The following is a 21,373-nucleotide window of genomic DNA, read 5'->3' on the forward strand; positions in this document are numbered from 1 at the left end:
AAATCAAGTACACCCTCAGCAAGTTTGCTGATGACACCAAGCTGAACAGTGCAGCTGATACAATAGAAGGGAGGGATGTCATCACGAGGGACCTGGACAGGGTTGAAAAGTGGGCCCACAAGAACATAATGATGTCCAACTAGGCCAAATGCAAGATGTTGCATTTGGGTCAGGGCAATCCCCAGTGAGATCCCCCAGGGCAATCTCTCAACAAGAACAACTCATTGAGAGCAGTCCTGCCAGAAAGGTCTTGGCAGTCTTGGTGGATGAAAAGCTGGACATAAGGGTGCTGGGCTTGTTTAGCCTATAGAAGTGAAGAATCTGGGGAGACCTCATTGAGACCTTTGAGGTCTTTTCCATACTAAAGCCGCTAAATGATTCCACAAATTTCACATACCAATACTATTTTTAAATTGTGACTTCATATCACCATTTACCAACATGAAGAGCTGCTGACAGTTTTGGAGGGAGCCATTATACCATTAAAAAAATGGTACCATTAATGTCATATTTTTAAATAGAGAGTTTGATTAAAATATTTACATCTTTAATATGGGCAGTGCTATTTTCTTTAAGGACTTTACTCATTAAATCTTGTCCCCATGACAGCTTTGCCAGCATTTAATTTTTTATTTTTTTTTTTCAGATTGTCATTTATATTAGTGTGCTAAATTAACTAGGAAAATTAGCATTAGAATAAAGTCAGGAAAAAGAATAATACAAGTACATCTAGTGTCACTGGGGGAGCTACATACAGACCTGAAGAAGCGGTGTAGCCCTACAGGAAGATCATGTACATTTTTTTTAATTGTCTTTGAACAATTGTCCTTTTGTATCACTTTAATCAGTACTGGGATAACATATGATTAGTGGGCTAAAGAAAATCCCTAGTAAGGGGACTTGGAACAGCAGTTTTTACTTGCAGTGAGGCTGAGAGAAGTGATCTACAAATAGTGTGGAACTAAAACTACAGGTCAGCATTGTCTCCTTTACACATTTTTACAGACTTAAAATCCACTAAAAAAATAAAGTCATCACTCAGGCAATACAAGCAGGTCCTGTGCTGAACAACCATGTCATCATCTTGCTAAGCCTAGTAGATGAATGTTACTTTTGTCATATCCTTGACTAAGGAGAAGACAGTGTTAGAAATATAGCTGGAAGGAGTGTTGGTAGCTCAGAAGGATCAGCCTTACTGCAGAGACATGCAAAAACAACTACTGCCAACGTAGATCCAGGCTGAAAGAACTAGAAAACACAGCACCATATGTCTAAATAAATATGTCTAATAGAAAATAAAAAAAAAAATAAAAATAAATCTGTTCCTTCTTCCCTACCTTCCTGAAACTGCTCCTGTTTCTCCCACGGCCATACTTGACAACACTATTAATTGTCAAAACAATGCAAGGAATGCAGTTATGTGCTAATGAGATATCATGGTTGCAGGAGGGAAAGAACGTGGATTGCAAGCTCCCATTTCACCTTGCCTTCTTGAAAAATTTCTGTCATGAGCCCCAGTGTTGCAGGAATGCAGAGATGGAGGGCAAACAGCCTCCTGCCAGTTACAGAAATCCTCAGCTGAAAAGCTTCAAGAAACAAGGCCTGGGCTGGTGCAGCACACACGCACCTGATCCGAATGCTTGCTTGTGTTGGGCTTTCCTGAAATCCTCTTGGCGTTCTGCAGAGCTTATCCACTCCTGGGTTTGCCGCTGCCACTCTAGTGATGTCCTAGCTTGCCGGTCCAAGGAGCTCTTTGTATCATCTATGCTGGGTGCATGCTGCCTTTCAAGAGAGCTTCCTTTCCTCTCTGCCGAGCCTCCACGCTGGCCCGGGCCTATTTGCTGCCTTAAACCCTGCCCAGGTGGTGGGTCAGGTGGTGGTGGAAGATCTAAAAAACGTGAATAAGATTTAGATGAACTAATTTTTAATTGAAACAGAGCTTCCATTTGATGCTGAAAAGAAATGAGCAATAAAAACGCCCCTCACAAATGGCATGAATCACTTTATCTGCTGATTTTTAAAAGAGGAAATTTCTTGTTAATCAGAAATTACTTTCCAATAGATTTGTAACTCAAGTTACTGTATTACTAGCTCTTTCTACATTCCATAACAATCAACAGACTCACTACAAATCCTGATTTACATTTCTAAGCATAGGATTTATTTTCCATGGGGTACACTCCATCTGCCTCTTTCAGCAACAATGAGTAATTTAAGAAAGACTATGGAAACCAGTTTTATTCCAGTTGACAGAGAAATTCTCATCCATCATATTGGGGCTTACTTCGTCAGTTCTATTTTTTGGGCTTCGTTTTCAGTTTGAGGCTTACACCCAACATCTAAATATAAGATTTTATCAAACTGCAAAGCTTTCATGGTATCTTGGGGGAAAAAAAAAATAAAAACAAAACAAACAAACAAAATATCATATAAGTACCATCACTGAAAAAGCATCAATACATCTGTGGAAAATGTATGAAATCAGAAACCAATAGGTGAACCTTTTCTTCAAATGCAATTTCAGTGTTCCCTCAAACCTTTAGTCTTCAAAGACACCAGGACGGTCACTCCAAAGGTTAGCGGTCTTGTAAATGTGACCGATCAAAATGCAGTTTCACATAAATGCTGAAAGACATTTGCCTGATCTCTCTCTCCACTCTGATTTTTTTCAAGTTTATGGATTGGGCTACTAAGATGCTTGTAGAATTGATGGTGAAACTTCTAATCACATTTGTGGAGGTACCTTTTGTTTTTTTAGTTTGTTACCAAATATCACAGTATCATGGTTTCGTGCAGGTTGGAAGGGACCTTAGAGATCATCGAGTCCAACCCCTGGGATTTGAGCCCCTGTGTAGCAGAGCGGCACTTCTACCACTTACGCCACTGGGGGGATTTGAACTCGGGCCTCTGGTGTTGCAACGTGGCATTCCTACCACTGCGCCACCGGGGCACACAAATATAACTATATGACCTGGATAATGACAGTTCTAACTGTAAGATCTCAAGTAAACCATGATTGACTAGTAACAATCAAGAAAAGTCTTACATTCTTAATAACAGTCAAAAAAAACAAAAGAAGTACTTTTAATATTTCAATGAAATTTCTTCCATAGAGACTACTTGTTTTATACTTAGAAAACTTGTTTAATTCTGGTTTTGGGCAAAGCTTAACCCAAATAAATTCATGCTACCCTACCAACTTCACTAAATCTATATTAGTCTACACTAACTAGGCTATAACCTGCTTTCTGGTATTTTGTACTTTACATGAAGGCTCATCAAGGAATTTGACAGACATGGAAGAGTAAATCTCTCCTCTGTTCCTATGAAGTTCTGATTTTCTTAATCCTAGTGAGTCTTAAACTTATTTTGTACATTGTTGAGGAGGCCTTTGGATTTAATTTATTTGCAGCCTGTATTTCAGCTTCACATGAAGCTTCACACCCTTGCTGCTAGAGCTGATACTTCTGTCTCTTACATATGGGGCACAAATACTTCCCAAGTTGCTAAGACGTCATTCCAAACCAAAATTGTCTCCTAATGTTAAATGTAGATGTGTGAGATACTTGTGTCTAAAAAAGAAAATAGTTTTATCTGATGTTGCTTCTGTACTTTTGCTCACAGCTAAAGTGCTATATCCCAAATTAAGATATCTGTCTTCTGGATAGAACAGTTTAATAATAATCTGTCAATGAGCTTGGTGTGTGCTTTATGTTCAGCACTAATTTATTTGAGAAATTTTTACTTATGAATATAGATGTGACCTTTCATGACAATGGCAATACTTGAGTTACTGTAGGTGGAAGCAGGAGGGCATGGGAGCTTGCCAATGTTAAAATTGCTCTATAGTGTTGGCTTCCAAAGCGACATTTCTTATAATTGATTTTATTACAGCCATAACCAGTTAATGTACAGAACCACAACACTGGCATCTGCTTAAGCAATCTGAAATAGATATTACTGAAGTTGTGATTTATAAGCACTTTATAAAGATGCACTGAGTCCAATAAATGCAGTCATAACATGTCATCTGACAATGCCATTTTCCAAGATAAAATATTTAGTTTAATATAAGCAAAATTTTTAAGTAGTAGTATCACAAAAAATACATAAATATATTAAAATTATTGCAATATTATAATTCATAAGATACAGCACACTTCATAAATTGCTAAGACTTGTTATTAATTAGATATTGAGAAGGTAAAAAGATCTTGTACTTAAACTGTCCTGCATGTTTCCAGAGCTAGCTGAAACTCCTGGAATTATAGGAAACTTACTTTATTGGTCTGCAGTTAACCTGGAATTTGCTTTTATATATTTGCAAAATGGTCAGGATAATTGCCTAATGAATAGAAGTGAAATGAAAAAGAACATGTTTGTAAAGCTGTTTGGGTGTTTTAGACCTCTGGATGAGCTAGATGAAATGAAAAATAAAAACAATTTTCTGAGGAAGCTTCACGCAGTTCTAGAAGAATTACAGGTACTACAGAATTAATGTAAGTTGGCTCCAGCCTGAGTACATACTTACTCAACTGTATTAGATATGCCTGAGAAGATCTGACTATATCATTTGCTTTTTCACCTTTTTACTCAGGTTCATTGTCACAGTAACACCTACCCTTCATCTTTAATAAAAAAAAGTGTATATATATATATTTAAAAAAAAAAATGGAAGAGAGATGCACTTGGCAATGTGGCTTTCTATTTACTCCACAACTCAAGTCCTCTACTGCAAATTTTCTGCCTAATGTTACTAAATACGCTGTTATTTTGCTGCGGCATATATATAAAGATTCCATGCATTTAGAGTCAAGAGTTTCCTCCTCCAAAGTCACAGAGAACAGTCTTGTCTTTCCCCACTTCTTTCCCTTCTCAGCGAAAGATGTCTCTAAGCAACTGTGCACACATCCCTGCATGAACTTGTACATATGTATGTACATGATGGCTAATGGTTGTGAATTCAGCTGCCAGTAAAGGGTAAAAGAGATCAGATGACTTAGTTCTTTCAGTCCCTAACAAGCAGATTTATTACCACACAGGGGGAAGCCAGCTCATTCCATAATGTCAGTACTCAAGGGAAGATTTGAATGTAGATAATTAGGGACTTCAGGAGGATTTTCAGTGAAAGCACCCAGAATGATGTCACTGATTGTCACCGCATTTCCATCTACATTACATTTATCTTCCAAGTACCAGGTAAAACACCTGAAAATCCATACTGATCAAGTGACTTCCTAGGCTAGTGGGATGCCATCCAAACTACCACTTGCAGCCTCTAATGGCAAGCTTATCAAACTTACAAGGCTATTTATAAGTGCATTGAGGGGCAGGTGATAGTCTCATTGATTTAGCAATAGAGGAATTGTGATTGAGAAGCTGTAGGACATCAGAAAGCCTTATCAGATGCAGATGCATGCTTTGCTTGGGATTACTCAAGCCTTCCTTTAGAAATCAGAGCACTGGCCAAGTGACTGAAACATCATGTAAGCTCAGGCACAGCCTCTCATTATTAGCTGGAAAAGCTAAATAACCAAGTATAACTACATCTCTTTCTACCTATGCTAGTCATTGGTTTTCCTAGGTGTGATAATTACATTTAATAAGACTTTGAACCACTTTCTCGTACCAGCATGCCTGGTAAAAACTGCACATTAACAAGAGACTGGAAAAGCTAATAGTCTTAAATCACATCTCTTTATTTTAACCACCAGCTTCCACTCTGACTTCTCTTTGTTGTTTTGAACTTCACGCTCAAACAAGGAAGAACTTTCACCTTCAGTTATGCAGTTGCTGTGTCATTGCATGTATGGCAAATTCCATTATTTTTCAATTTGTGAATATATTGATTCCAAGAAAATAAATTATTACTTGAGCACTACAACTAAAAACCTCATGTTTGTTTTGTTGTTGTTGTTTTGGTTGTTTAGTAAGCTATTGTGATTAGTAAGCTATTTTTCCTTTGTTTCCACAGTCTTCTAGAATAGGAAAGTTGAAAAATAAGTTTTACAAGAGGACGAATAGGATAATTCAATGCAGAGTCAGACCAGAGGATTCAGACCTGGGACTAAAGAAAATGTAGGAGGGGGCTTTTGAGGAATTTTGTATGGACTGCTTTCAAAATTAAGCATGGGATTGTATCTTCATATTCAGTTAACATTTTTAATTTCTGGACACTGGAAATTCCTAAACGTAGTCTGTTTCTATACATACAGGTGGCAGCAGCAATCTTTGTTCCTGAATTGACAATGGTCCTTTGCAAATTTAGCTATGACTCAGACTTGTCCTTATGCTTTAATGACTCGTATTCAGCAACACTTGAAATGGAAGAAGTGAACAATTTGTGTTTGCTTTTTTTCTGTGGTAAGAGACAATGGGAAAGGATCCTGTATGACTTCTGAACACAGTAAATTTTTGGAACGTGTAATAAGCATTTCAGCTAGGTTTGTAACAGGCAAATGTTAACAGTGTCTAGAAGGTTTTACTGTCTATGCTTGAGAGGTTGATTGTTTAAGAACTGACTCAAATATACTAAAGAAATTCCACTAAGATTTGTATTTTATAAAGAATAATCAAAGACCATAGGAGATTCCTCTTCTTAAATAAATCTAAAGATCTGATCTCTTTCACCACTTTAAAGCAGTGTCAGATTTTATGATGGAGTCACTCCCTGAGGAGTCACTCTTCTATTTGCCTCATGACCTAAACTAGATTCCCATTAATCTTCTGGTAACCATGTTATTATTAAACACTTCTATAGTAATAGTATTCTAAGGAAGAGAGATTAAGGTGGCACAATACTTAATGCATAACAAACACACATATACACATAGCTCATGGTGACAAAATATACACTACTCTGAAGGGTTAAATTAATGCATGCACAAAAAGGGGATTATCAGCACAACTGTGTGATTGATACTCACAGTTTCCAATTCCTATTCTCATAAACACATCTATTTAACAAATCTGTATAGCAGTAAAGCCTCTGGAATATATCCAGAAGTGGATGGCATTAATGTTTAAACCAATTCAGAGCCATATGAGTGGGGTCTACTTTGAGTTCTTTCCTAAAACAATGTGGTATTGAGGGTGAGTCATAGAGTATGACTTATAATGGTAACACTTCAGTGAAGACTAGTACTTCTGGAATCTGTTCTCCACTTTTACGATCTGACAAACAAGAAATCTGTTAGAACCTGCTGCAAAATTGTATCTGTACATTTGATGAACATGACTGAGAGAAGAGCTGTATTTTTTTTAATGGCTCCAGTCTGGCCTGCATACTGTTAATATATAATTTTAAGCCCACCTAGAGTAATAAATAGCACATTGTAAATAAAAAAAACCCTAAATATATTCTCTATCAACTCTATTTACAACATGCTACCTGATAAAATAAGACTATGAAGAGATTCTCAGCTGATTTTTACAAGAATACAGAGGGCATTCATACCAAAGTGATTTTTTTACTTCTCCAATATACTCAAATATTTGTCAAAGTGTACTAAAAATTAGGAGACTGACTCACTGGCATGACTCCTGCTTCCACAGTTCAGACAACATCATTCTGAGGGCTACTAAGACAGGTGGGACAGAACTTGCAGAACTGTCCTTCCCTGAACACTGCAAGGTTGGTCAGCATGAGGAAAGTGATCACATCCCCATCCACACTGCATTACACTAATCCTCGGTGGCTCCTTTAACAGCATTTTTCTATTTGCCTGCCTCTCCTGACTGAAAATTTCAACATTTACTTAACTACACTTAGCAGAGTGACTAGTAAGATCAGAAGAGAAGAGAGGGAGATAGCCAGCTGCCCACCTTTATAGTCAGACCTTCTCAAGGAGTAACAGGCAGCAAAGGAATCTTTTTGCCAAACTCAAGATGGGGTAGACAAAAATAATGGAAAACTGATCTGAATTTAGTGATTAGAAGAGCAGAACAGATACATTTGAAATTTCTGGACAGGAATTGGTAAGAGGGAACTGGAGATGTTGAAGTGAGAAACAATGTCACTGAGGTCACTGAATTTCAGGGATGAAGCAGCACAGACAAGATGTGAGGCAGAGACTTGAGAAAAGCATGGCACATATTGCCATAGCTGTTGCACAGCTGTCAAAAGCAGCAGAAAACAAAGAGAGCACTGTGGGACTGGCTGCACGATTCTTCTTAGAAATTCACTACATGCTGGTGGTGGCTTCTTAGAAATTAAATTACCCAGGGGTCATGTTTTAATGCCAACCCATGTGCAATGCAGTCATTTCTTCATAAGATTTACACCGAGACCTGAGAGCTGATTTGTTTAGAACTGACTTGTTTAGAGCTGAAAGGAAGAAAAGCTCCTTGAAGAGTCACTTAAACAAGCTCCACACCGCTAGCATTGCAATACTGCTGACGTACCTGGGGACCCTACTTCACCAAACAAGCAACTCACTGTAACAGACATTCCTTAAAAGACTGCTTTACAGCTTCCCATTTTGCACAGCTGTGTGTTGTAGCTCATCACCAGGGCCTCCCACCACCACACTTACCGTCTGTTATTCCCTCCCTACGATGAGGCAAGGGGGGTTGGTCCAACCGGCCTCCCTTGTGTTTTTTAGTGGGCCTCGGCCTCTGACTCTGAGTGACAGCTGCACTGGTGTTGCTGTCAGTAGAAAAAGGACTGCTTGGCCGAGGTCTCTGAGAGGAAGGATATGTTTTGCCTAGGAAAAGAGAAACCAGATGACAAAAATATTATCGACTTGAAATGGGCCATTCTGTTTATGTATGTTCTGAAATATTAAATCTGGTCTAACTCTCAGAGGCAAGCAAGTGTCCCCATGAGATACCTGCTGATGTCAATTGCTTAAGTTACACCACAGTAAGCAAAGTGAGAAACTTGGCATTCCTTTGTCTTTACTTTTATAATTAAAGTCGCTCCATCTGTTGTGCTAAACCGCTGCACACCATGTAACTCCTACCTGCTCAGTGTTCAGAACAGATGTGTCATAACAACTCCTCAGCCCTCAACAGTGAAGGAAAACACTTCTTCAATCATATCAAATTTATCTCCTCCTGCCTTCCACCTTCACATTTGCTGAGCCAGATTCTCATCTTAGGGACTCCCATATGCAGTGTATATCTGGAGTAACTCCAGTGAGACAAAGATAACTGCTTTTGCAAGCTATGTAGCAGTGCAGGTTTATACACTCCAGGGCTCTCTTCTCTTAAGAAATTAAAAAAAGAAATGTAAATGGTAACATTTTCCTATTTACTTTCATTATTTAATGTGTTCAAAAATTATTTATTCGGAATGAATTCATTCCTGGGGTTTTGTTTGTTTGTTTGTTTGTTTTAATATGTAGACTAATGGAGATACATACTTTCTCTTTTGTCATGTTTTTATTCAGTTAATTAGGCTTGCTTCTTATTTAATAATATTTGAAGGAAACTAAATATAGTTTCATAGTTTCATAGTCATAGTTTCATAGTCTCGTGCGGGTTGGAAGGGACCTTAGAGATCATCGAGTCCAGCCCCCGGGATTCGAGCCTCTGTGTAGCAGAGCGGCACTTCTAACACTTGCGCCACAGGGGGGATTCGAACTCCGGGCCCCAGTGTTGCAAGGCGGCGTCTTTAACCACTGCGCCACCGGGGCACACCAGTTATATATCAGTTTGTTTGGTTTTTTTCTCTGCATATGACGCTTACCAAGCATCTCAGGGGTGTTAATGCTTTAATTTGTTTAGAACTTACTTAAAATTATTACTTGGTCTAACCTTTTCTACAGTGGAAAATTTCTAAGCCAGACACAACTGCTTTTTCAGTCCAATTGTAGGCCCAAATGCTCTAAGGCTGGTGGAAAATGATAAAATGGCTGTTTGATATTTTTCTGAGCTACAAATGAGGCTGAATTTTGTTCTGGTTAACTAGATTGTGCTCTCCTGTGACTTACATTTTTTAGTAAAACCTCTGGAAGAGCCAACATTCTAGTGCACGAGTACCACACTTTGAGCATCATAACAGATGTCCTTACTTCTAGCATGGCCCCACATACAAGAGGATCTTTATTAACCTAATCAGGAATAAACTGCTATCTACTGCACTATTTAAAATATTTTAGGTGCAAAAAATGGAGAAAAAAAAAAAAAAAAAAAAGTAGCTGTAATCTCTCTAATATACTGCTTAGAATTAAAATACCCATGTTACGATAACATCTAACTATTGGCCTTTTGATATTTCCTGACTACCTAAGGCTTGATCTTTTATTTTCAGACTGATGTGCACCCTGAGGAGGACCCTTCTCTTAGGCTATGTTGCCTTGTGTCCCTGTCAGCTATTAGAGGTTACCACATTTGAACCATTCATGTGGGCATGTACTGACTCTCCTCTGCCAAAGAAAGCAAAACTGAACTTAAAGAGTATGAACAGTATGCCTTTGCTAGCCTGATGCATTTAAACTGAAATGGGGAGCTGCACGCCCACCCAAGCAGCTAACTCAGAAAATGGGAGGAAGCAGTAATAAGCATTTGGGTGAAGGCTGAAAACATTAACCTCTTATAGCTGGCACAGCTGCAGCCAGACAAAGACAAGTGATCAAGCCCTTGTTTCACAGATAAGGATAAAACAGCAAATGAACACAGACAAAATATTACATGTCTTGTTTAAAAATAAAAAGAAAAAGGCCACTAATGCAAAGAAATTTAGACGTAAGCCTGAAATTCCATCCTAGCTCACGCTGCACAGATGTTCCATAAAAATAAACTTGCAACATGCAAGCACAAATAGTGAGTGCAGGATGAAGAACCTTCAAGCTTACTCTCTTGAGTAAAGAAATGTGATCGTGAATGCAGAAAGCTGATTTGAAATATATAAACACTAAAAATTCTCTCTTTTATCCCTTCATGAAAATGAAGAAAAATAAATAGCAATGACCTAAATCAGACACAGGGCAAATACAAATGATGTGCAGGCTTCCAAAACACATCTTTCAATGCACCTAATATCTGATTACAGCATGTTATTTTTTTTTATGCAGCCTTTCCAGGAAGAACTGCTGAGCAGTGTCAGACTCTGTAGTAGATTTAGTGTGTGCAAATGGAGACAAGGATGAATCCAGTAATTCGTGATTTAATTTCCCATGGGTGTTAAAAAGGAAAACTGGCTGAACTACATGACAAATCACAATGGTTTCTGGAAAATGGAATCAAAGTGTCTTACAGGAGAGACATCCTGTGTCTGGATTTACCAGTGCCTCTTATGCCTGAAAATCAAACACATCCATGTGAGACTATGAAGTTGGTCTTCTCATTTCATATCAATAAGAATATTTTATGGCTGCTCTGAGTGGGAGAAAACAACTGTCTCAAGGAGTAAAGAGTCAGGACCTTCAGATTTCCTCCAGAGCAATGAACAGAAATAATACTGCTGCTTCTCCACTGGAAAACACCATTTTGCACTATGACGGATTTACTGTGGTACAGCAGATCCATAATAGGCTGGTCTGATTGATTGCACTACCCTGGGAGATATCATATCATAAGGAAACTACAGTAAGCATTGCAGAGCTGTTTCCACTTGCTGATATTCTGGTGGGGGAAAAAAGAAGGCTGGTTGTTTGTTTACATGTGCTTTTTGATTCAGCTTTTTCTTTGAATCATTAACAGAATAAAAAGGCAATAAAAATATAACCACAGAGGTTGGATAGTCTTCTGTAAACTTAGCTCTAATAGCCTATCCAAGGAATTACGTGTTAAGTGCTCAGTTTAAGTGCATATGTGACCTAATTAAGCTAGGAAAATATATCTGACAAGGGAGTTCTCATCCTGTTCTTTTATACTACTATGGAAAGGAACCATATTTAAAAGTGTCTGTGTTTTTGAAGTCCTGTGTGCACATATGTGGTGGAAACTACTTCTCAGTGGGCCTAGTACAAGCTTGAGTTTACTGAGGCCATGAACTACACAAAAATAAAAAGGTTAGGAAGGATTTGTGCCTTTCATTCAGAACAGTACAAGCAAAACAGTGTATTTTAAGTAAGTAACTGTTTGGCCAAATTTGCTAAATAAGAAGAAGCAAATGAGAGTTTTAACTATTTTTAACAGTGAAATAACTCTCTTTTAAGGATGATTATATCTAACCAAAGGTAAAGGTCTCAATGACTTGAAAAAAAAATGGAATTTCACCCTATGATATGTTGTTGGCATTGGACTTCACTGCAGATTCTTTTCTTCATTCCTAAAAGGTAGTTTTTCTCATAAAATCACTGTGTACAGAAAGCTGGAAGTTATCATCCCTAACATTTAGAGACATTTATCGTGAATGCAAGCATTTTAGCAAAGGATAAATTTTGTACAAAACTGATAGTAAAAATTTTTAAGTGATAGGAATGTTCTGGGAAATGTGGGCAGGAACAGGAGAAGAAAGCACAATAAAAAAAAAGAAACTCAAATGAACACTTTGGTATTATGTCAGGTAGATTAAAATAACTAGGTGTTGGGTTTTTGTTTTGTTTTGTTTGCTTTTTGTTTTTTGTTTTCCTACTTTAATAGGACTAAGTAAATACAAATACATTCTTTGTTCAGAATATTCAAAAGGAAGTTTAGCTTATCTTTTTTTTTGTTGTTGTTAAAAATTAAACATAAGGAGCTTTACAATTATGTACTAAATTATATTTACTTTTCATTCATTTATTCTAGTTGATAAGACTGGTTGTTTTCAAAAGCAATAGTCACTTTACCTGTGTTAAATTTCACTTGGCTAATTCAGTTGGCATAATTAAAATTAAACTTAATCAAAGTTTAATGATTTATTGAATTAAATATAGTTAACGTCATCTGATTAAAAAGCCTGTTGAACATTTCATATTGTTTATAATAAAATCATAGCATTCTACCCCCATGCTTAGAAAAACTTCACGGAAAAATACATTTTTGCAAGAAGAGATGCAACAGAAGAGCAGGGATGGAGATAATAGTTTCAACACGACTTTCATCATTGGTAATGTAAATGACAGTGAAGAGATGCTGCAGGAATAAAATCATCAAAGACTGCATGACAGAATTAGTGATCTCATAACCAAAATATTAAACAGAGCATATGTCAGTAAATCCATAGCAGAGTCAGTATAAAGAGAAACTGCAGAAGATTGAAAGTGATGATTAAAAGTTTGCAGTATTCACTACTTCAAATCAGTAAAAAAGAAACACAAGTTTGAATTTTAAATATACTGAAAAAAATATCTCCATCCACGTTACTCCATGCATGTTAGACAAATGTGAAGTGAGGTTCACTGAAAAGAACAGGCAGAGACACCCTTCATGCAGAAAGCATTAACTTTGAGTCTACAAACCTGTTCTTGTCAGGCTGGTTCCATCCAGCCTAAAACCAGCTTTATCTGCTGCTGCAACCAGTGCTTGTGCAAAACTGCCGCTGGTAAAGATCGAGTCATCTGAGGAGCTACCTACACTAGATCTATGACTAGAAAAGTTACGGTCCTCATCAGACGCAGAACCCCATCCATTTACCATTGAACCTAAAAACAAATGTAGGGGTCTAGTGAGTTGTACATGTTTGATATTTTTTTGATCATCTAATTCTTAAAGACCCACTTAATATATTCTTTCTCAACAGGAAACCCAAAGGTTGGCTAACAGAGCTTGATATCAAAGAGCACTGAAAAGCTAACTGGGATCTCATTCAGTTTGCACTGTGTAATTGTCACTTTGTAAACCAAATAATACATATCCTATACATGAATATAGATGCCGTAATAAATTATTCTGAAAGTTAAATATTTTTCCCAGGATTTAAAGTAATGTGATTTTTTTCTTTTTCTTTTCCTTTTTTCTTTTTTTTTAACTTTATTTATTATAAAGCAACATCTAATTTCATTTTTGCAAAATGTCTTAATTTAGGACAGCACAAATCTCAGTCTCATCAGGCATGGCTAAAGTCAGTCATGGGCTTCAAGAACATTTTGAACAAGACTGGTGTTAAAACATTTTCTCAACCAGAACTTTAAAATTGATGAGCAACCTTAATGGCCCAAACAAAACTGATGGAAAGCAATTCATTTTACAAGATTTTTCTTCTTTTAAATAGTTTAGAAACAGACATTTAAGAGCAGAGCAAACATGTTCCTAAATACTCAGTCACACAGTGAGCCAGTGCGGGCCTCACCACACCCTAGCTACACCCTCTCACTGCAGGAGAGAAAAGCAATAACAATATCAAATATATAAATATATATATATTTGATATATGTATACATGTAAGAAAAAAAAATGTGACAAGAATGTAGAAATCTTAACATAATTAAAACATGATGAACAAAATACTAAAAAAAGGATTCATCTTTTCCACTCTTCATTTATGTTTTCTTTCACTTTTTTTCACTGAAGAAAGAACTGATCAGCTATCAATATGCAATGTATATTTTCTAAAGCTATCAATTAGTTCAGATCATTTCAAAGTACCAAAATTTGGTAATTACAGGTAGAGCTGATGGTGCTCTGTACTTCTGAAAATCATGCATAAATGACACTGGATAGTGCTACAGTGTCCAGGGAATCACGAGGCAAAGAATACTCAGCTACCACCAAATACCTAACTTTGCTCCAGGAACAGAGCAGCTATACTAATAAGTCACCAACTCTAGCTAAAGCACAGAACTACCAGAATGCTTCTGAGATCTGAATTACTGCATGGCATTGTGTGGCACCATGTAGACACAGCATATTGTTCTCACACAGAAACTTTGCCTCTTCATCTTAAAATATCTGGAGGCTGCTTTTTCAAAAGTGGCATATTGAGAAAAGTTCCAATGAACCAATGAAGACCTGTTCTCCAAGACAGGAGAACACTTGTGGGGAGATACATCATGGACATAACAATTCCTTTAGCACAGATGAATTTATGTCAATATCCATAAGATGAACAATGGTGTCAGTCACATTCTTCAAAGCTTTTTTTTTTTTTCTTTTTTTTAAGAGTTGTCCAATGAATTATTTTTTTGTTAAAAATCATTAACTATTAAATCAATACTGACTTTCTTATGCTGCAGTACAAAGCCTAAGAACAATGGATTATTTTGTGATGCTGCAGTGACTGAATCCCTTGATGTCAGCAAAGTGGCAGGTTATAATACAAAAGTCCATGCACTCCTAAAATACAAAAAAAAGAAAGAAACTGAAGAGGTCTATGGAGGTCTGACAGGCAGAAAGTGTGTTAAGTGCAACAGAGAGTGACAGAGTTAGACTCTGCTTGCCAAGAGCACACACAGAATTGTTATTTTCCAAACAGACTTGACCTGATGCAGACAGATGTAGGGAAGTCTAGTAGGGAAGTCTAGATAACAGCAAGGGAAGGCTGAAGCTGGATTTCGTTGAGAAGAGGAACAAACTGAACTAACATTCAAAGTGTCATGGGACATAAGAGAGAACGGAGAGCAAAGTTTTAGCAACAGCTGTTGCTGATGTATGAAAAGAGATAGTAGAGATAAAACACTCAATGAAGATGTAAGAAAAAAATGCTTTAGTTGAGAACATTTTCAAACAATTGCTTTTCATCATATTCCGCAAAATATGTAAGCAGAAGCTGAAACATAAAAATATGACTAGACTCACAGATATCAAAGGAAGATATTCAGGTGCTGAAAATTTGTGATGTATTTTGTTAGTTCCACGGCCCAAGTATTTTATACATTCTACTCTGCACGTAGATACATGAAAATATATACTGAATAGGGTATGTATGAGCATACATAGGTTTTCTATATCTGTAGACAAACAATGGATCTTTTCAATGAAATTAAGCTTGAATTTTCATTTGCTCACATTGCTATGTCCATCTGCTAAGCACTTATCAGTTACACAGCATACAATACACACAATTGTTTGGATGGAATATTTTCGGGGTGTATCTAGGAGCAGTTGTTATATTCCATCTGCTCTTAGAAGGATTTAATCTAATTTAAATAAATAAATAAATAAATAATCCATGTTTGAAATGTGTAATAGACTAAAATTCTTCACAAATGTATAATGCTCCCTCCAATGAGCATTATACATTATCTCTCCACTTATCTCTCTACACACACATAGTCATGCCAGATTTTCGTAATAACACCTACCTATCAATGATCAGTGAAGCACTGCAATCAGACTCCCAGTTTTTCAGGCAACCCTCCAGGGGATCTGCTCCTGACCTCCTAACCCCTCAAGGACAACAAACACCAGCTAGGCTAGGAACAAGTGCCCTGCCTGTGGATTGAACACAGCAGCTCAGTCCTTGGATGGACGTGAGCTTTACTGGGGGGGGGGACATCAACACAGCTGACAACTAGAGCAAACAATGATGTTACTTCTGGTTAGTGGACCACCTGTGAACTGTAAGGTGAAGAAAAGCTCTTCAAAACTGCTCAAGTCAGCAAGCTAACAGTAAAATCTCCACATTGTTTTCCACTGGTTCCTTAGCTATTAAGTTTCCTTATTTTTTGACTTTTTTCCCCAGCAGCACTCTGGCTCCAGAAGTACAGACATGGCCCTGCAGGCAGAAGCCTGCTCCAGCTCAGCCCAGGCCCCTCATATCACCATGCAGCTGCCTTCATATTGTGCACTAGGGGAAGCCTTCCCTAATGGCATCTACCAGCCTCTTGATTTCCCCAATCAGGCACACTTTTGTTTCTCACTGAATAAAGGCAGCATAAGAGATGCTGACATCTCTTTCAGATCAACTGTGCATTTTCAGACGGAATGAAATAGGCTTTTAGTGTCTCCTTTACATGCAGCTCACTGTGTGTTCTCCAAGAGCACATTTGAGTTTTTACGCTTTTTGGCAACTGTAAATTTTACTCTTGCTGACAGCAGCAGTAAATGCTTTATGCGGAACAAAATCAACTCTGTGAAATGTTGAACTCTGTTTTCTTGCTCCATAAAATATCTCTTGGTGATAATGCAAACAGAAAGCTCCTTGCTCTCAGGGAAAGGTGAAGGGAATAGAGGTGCCAGCTCCTTGTAGGCTGCACACTACACCTTTTAGTGGCATTTTGTCTATAATTAAAACACTGTTTTTTCTTTGGAAGGTGTAGTCTCGCTTTACTTAAGGTAACGAAAAATCTAACACACTTGTGAAACAAAATCTGTTCATAGCAAACCATATTTTTGAAAATTCCATGTAGTACTACTCTGCATGCACACAAATCTACATGCTTATAGATAATAACTTATGTCACTGGGACTTGTACATGTGTGCTTGTGCACTTTCTTTCTTAAAAGCACAGAGCACCCACTAACATTACATGACTCCTCCTCCGTAGGCATTCTGATAGAACATGACCAGGCTGCCCAGCTTTGTCAAATGTGGATGAAATCCTCAGGGGCTTATGCTGAAATCCTCTAGCCTGTGTACAGGAATAAGGCATTCATCTCCTTTAGGTCATAATTATAAATAAAGAATGACCACTAATTTTAATGGAAGTGATTAAATAAAAGGGGGCAACAGTTGTTGTGCCATTAGATAAAAAAAGAATAATGGAAGGTGCTGAATGCAGAATACAAATAAGATCATACTTCAAAAATTTGACTTGGGCTTATACTATACAGCATAATTCTTCAGAGATGCCCCAGATATTAACCATATACTCCTGAAATAAACACTTTTTTTTTTTTCTTTTTTTTTTTTTTAAGGGGGGGGGGAAGTGGTTTTAAACTCTAAATAAGTGGAGTCAAAACATATATACATATCTGACACTTCAGAAGTCAAAGCATAATTAATGCTTTTCATAACCATGTAATAAAAAATGAATTTATGCCACTTAGCCAAATTTATCTTTGTTTACATTTTCAGTCTTTCTAGATTTTTTGGTTTCCATATTGCAGAAAAGCACAAAAAAAATCTCACATTTATTCATGCTGTTAGAAGAGATATGCACCCAGAACATTAAGCAGTTGCTCAAATGTTGCTGAGCAATAAACTACCATGATAAATTGGCATCTTGCTGTGTCTCTATTACTTCTTCAACACTAAAATTAATTTATGATCAGTCATCAATTCATTTACATGTCGTTTTATGCTAAATCCAACCTTGCTGATGAATGCATATCCCTAGATCCATTAAGCTAGAGTAAAGTCTGTGCTTTATAATATGACCCTGCTAATTGTTGCATTACCATTTTTATGAGATACAAAAACTACCAGTTTCCTATTTTCTGAATACATATTTAATCCATGAAACACATTCTTCTTATTAAATACAATCAGTCTAACTGCTTATAAAACAGAATCTTCTGCAATAGGTATTCCTGTGCAAATCAATAAAAATATTGAATTCTTCCTTGATAAAATATGGCTCATGGAAGAGATTTTGTGCAATTTTCAAGAGTTATTCCATTTGTGCTTAGATGCAACAAATGAACAACTTTTACCACACAGTGATCACCAATTCTTTCAATCAAGACTAAAACAAAACAAATAAAAGATTTTCATCCTTGCTGAGCTATACATCCTATGGCAATCTTAATAATTTCACATCTATATAACTTTCTTTAAAAATCTTAAAAAAAAAAAAAAAAAATCAGTTTTGTTATACCTATGCACTAGTACTCTTTACATGAATATCTCTCTACTTCTATCAGTTAGGTTGGAAAAGAGCTTGTTCTAATGCCAATGCTAGTCAATGGATCTATCTCTCCCCTCAGTAACTGACTGTGTATTAAAAGTCTGTAGAAATTTTACAGCTGCTCTTCCAGGTTTTGTTGGTTTGCTTGTTGTTGTTTGGTTTTGTCTGGTTTTGTGTTTGATTTTATCTATCTATCTATCTATCTATCTATCTATCTATCTATCTATCTATCTATTTATTTATTTTAATCAGAATCAGGAACTTTAGCATCACAGGAAACTGTGCTGGGAACAAATAAAAATGTGGCTTTACTTTCTTATTCTGACCCACAAACAGTCAAATCTAAGCCTCCCTCCTTGAGTTGAGTTCTTTGCAATATCTGGAAAATGTTAAGATACTGCACATTCCTCCTTTCTTTTCATTCTGTTATACCTGTCAACATTATGTCTCTGACACCTTCCAAGAGAAAACCTTAATAGTGTAGATTAAATCCCTGTCTGAATCTTCAGTTAGCTGTAACTAAAACTCAAGATCTTGGAAGACAAGTCTTTTAAACACTTTATTGAAGCAACACCATGTTTGCAGTGAAATTTATCAGTTTGAGCTCAGTTCACCCAGTGCCAGCATTTCACCACTGAGAATCCCAGTTTTGGCACTGGATGAAAAACTCAGCTCAACCATGAAATACAAAGTACCATTGCACTCCAGGAGTGGGTACCTTCAAGTCATCACTGTGGCATGCTAACAGTGCAAGGAAAAACATCCTGCTCACCATACAATTCTATCAGCTCTATTCTGGGCACAGAATTGTAGGGGTTGGAAGGGACCTCTAGAGATCATCGAGTCCAAGCCCCCTGCCAAAGCAGGTTCCCTACACCAAGTCCAGATCAAGAAATACCAGCTTAGTTTCATACAGACACTGAACTCACAGGACATGCTTAAAAATGTACAGAAAAACTGCTTCTTCCAGGTTAGCTGTTTTCATTTCTCTCAAATTTTTAATATTTTGAAATAAAAATGTGCTATGTCAGTTACGAGAAGATGCTGGTTTAAATCATCAAAAGTCCTATAAGAAGCAGCTTTTATTTTACCAGTTGAAGAAAAATCAATTTAATTCTTCAACTGTATTCTAAAAGCAATCAAGTTAAAGAAGGAGGAACAGCTTAGAAACAATAGATGCAATTTCTTTTATGCCCTCTTTAACACTGGCAAATGCAACCTGGATGGGTTAGCAGAAACAGATACACAAAATTAAAATTCTTCTTTGAAACAATTCCCCTAAATAAAATAAGCAATTTCCTTCTTTCTCCTAATAAAAAGCAAGCCTACCCCAGAAAATTGAGGATTTGCCCACATAGTAACTAAGAAAAACAGAAGTAGGTTTTTTTTATTCCAAGAGTTTGTATTTTATAGATAATTTAGAACACACTGGATGTATTTTTGCAAGGTTATAGTTTCATAAGTGTTTTATGTCAGTCTAAGTGTTGGCTGTTAGCTATTGGGGTAGCCTGTCATTTTGCTTTCTTTCTGGCTGCACAGTCCCCTCCTGCAGCGCCAGCAAACACATTGCCATGCAGTGAACCAGATCAAGGAACAGATCCAGCTCGGAATTAAACAAGCAAAGAAAAGAAAACAAAAGAAAAATGTTAATTTTCAGCTGGATGACCAACATTGAGGTGGTGGTGGGAACAAGTGGGTGTGAATTTGATTGTTTTGCATACATTCCCAGCCTACATTACCAGGTTCTGCTAAGTTTCTTCTACAAAAATACATCATCAGGTTTTTAACATCAAAATAATTAAACTACTCTTACAACTAAGAAAGAAAAAAAGCTTGATTCTTATTTGTAAAAGCATAAACTACAATGGGCACAGAAGCCTTTAAATCAGAACAGAAATACAGCCATTCCTTGCTTTGCATGAGGTAGGTTGGTCCAAAATATTAGGGAAAAATGTAAATATGCAAAACACTCATTTCCTGATTTACACTTAGATCAGCACTGACATATTAATACATATCAAATGGAAAATATATAGCAACCAGATTATTTATTTATTTATTTCTGTATTACTGGTGTAAAACCCTTACTGCATTCCTAATGGAAACACTTCTGAGCCATTAGCGAGATATGCAAAAATATGCAGAATTATAGCTTGAAGGAGATTACACTAGAAATTCAAGCAAAGTGACTTGACATACTCATGCGCTAATAAGTTAACCTTCTGGATTCAGGGATTTAAACTTTAACTCTACAGCCTTCAGTTAGACCTGGGTTTCAAATCACAGCAGTAAAGCTACAGTTCTTAAGTCTTAATTAGATTGGCAAGCAGTCTGGCCCTAGGGTGAGGTAAAAGTCTGGAAAGTGGGATAAAGCAACACACTATTTAATTCAACAAGGGAAAAAGAAGGAAATTACAGGTATTGATGCTTCATTACTGTCATATTCCTGCAGTGTTTTCAAAATAACAGTGTTTAAATAAAGGTACAAAATCCTTGAAATTTCCAAAGTTCTCGACAAGGAGAAGAAAGTAAGCTGTGCTGTTGTAGTAAAGCTTTTGTAAGCCATTCTCTTTGCAGATGCAATTAACAAGCTAGTGTTCTTCCACAGAGCTCAAGATTGAAAAGGCATCCACCTCTATGGAGGACACTATGTACATCTGGGTCTGCAGTAAACCTGAATATTATGTATTCAGTACATTGTATAGAAGCCCAAGTTCAGCCTAAGGGGAATTTGGAGATACCTAAAAATTTTCAGTGTATCCATATGTCTGTTT

The 21,373-nt window shown here is 36.9% G+C and overlaps 1 protein-coding gene across 1 annotated transcript in view; it reads right to left on the reverse strand.

Moving 5' to 3' along the window:
* Window positions 1-21,373, reverse strand: part of ROBO2 (roundabout guidance receptor 2) — an 861,802-nt gene that overhangs the window by 10,109 nt on the left and 830,320 nt on the right. The window contains exons 25-27 of the mRNA XM_032448447.1: window positions 13,332-13,514; window positions 8,535-8,705; window positions 1,628-1,888 (exon numbers count right to left, since the gene is read on the reverse strand). Coding sequence (XP_032304338.1) covers window positions 1,628-1,888; window positions 8,535-8,705; window positions 13,332-13,514 — 615 coding nt within the window. The remainder of the gene's footprint in view (window positions 1-1,627; window positions 1,889-8,534; window positions 8,706-13,331; window positions 13,515-21,373) is intronic.

The sequence above is a fragment of the Coturnix japonica genome, chromosome 1, assembly GCF_001577835.2.
Source record: "Coturnix japonica isolate 7356 chromosome 1, Coturnix japonica 2.1, whole genome shotgun sequence".
Taxonomy (NCBI): Eukaryota; Metazoa; Chordata; class Aves; order Galliformes; family Phasianidae; genus Coturnix; species Coturnix japonica.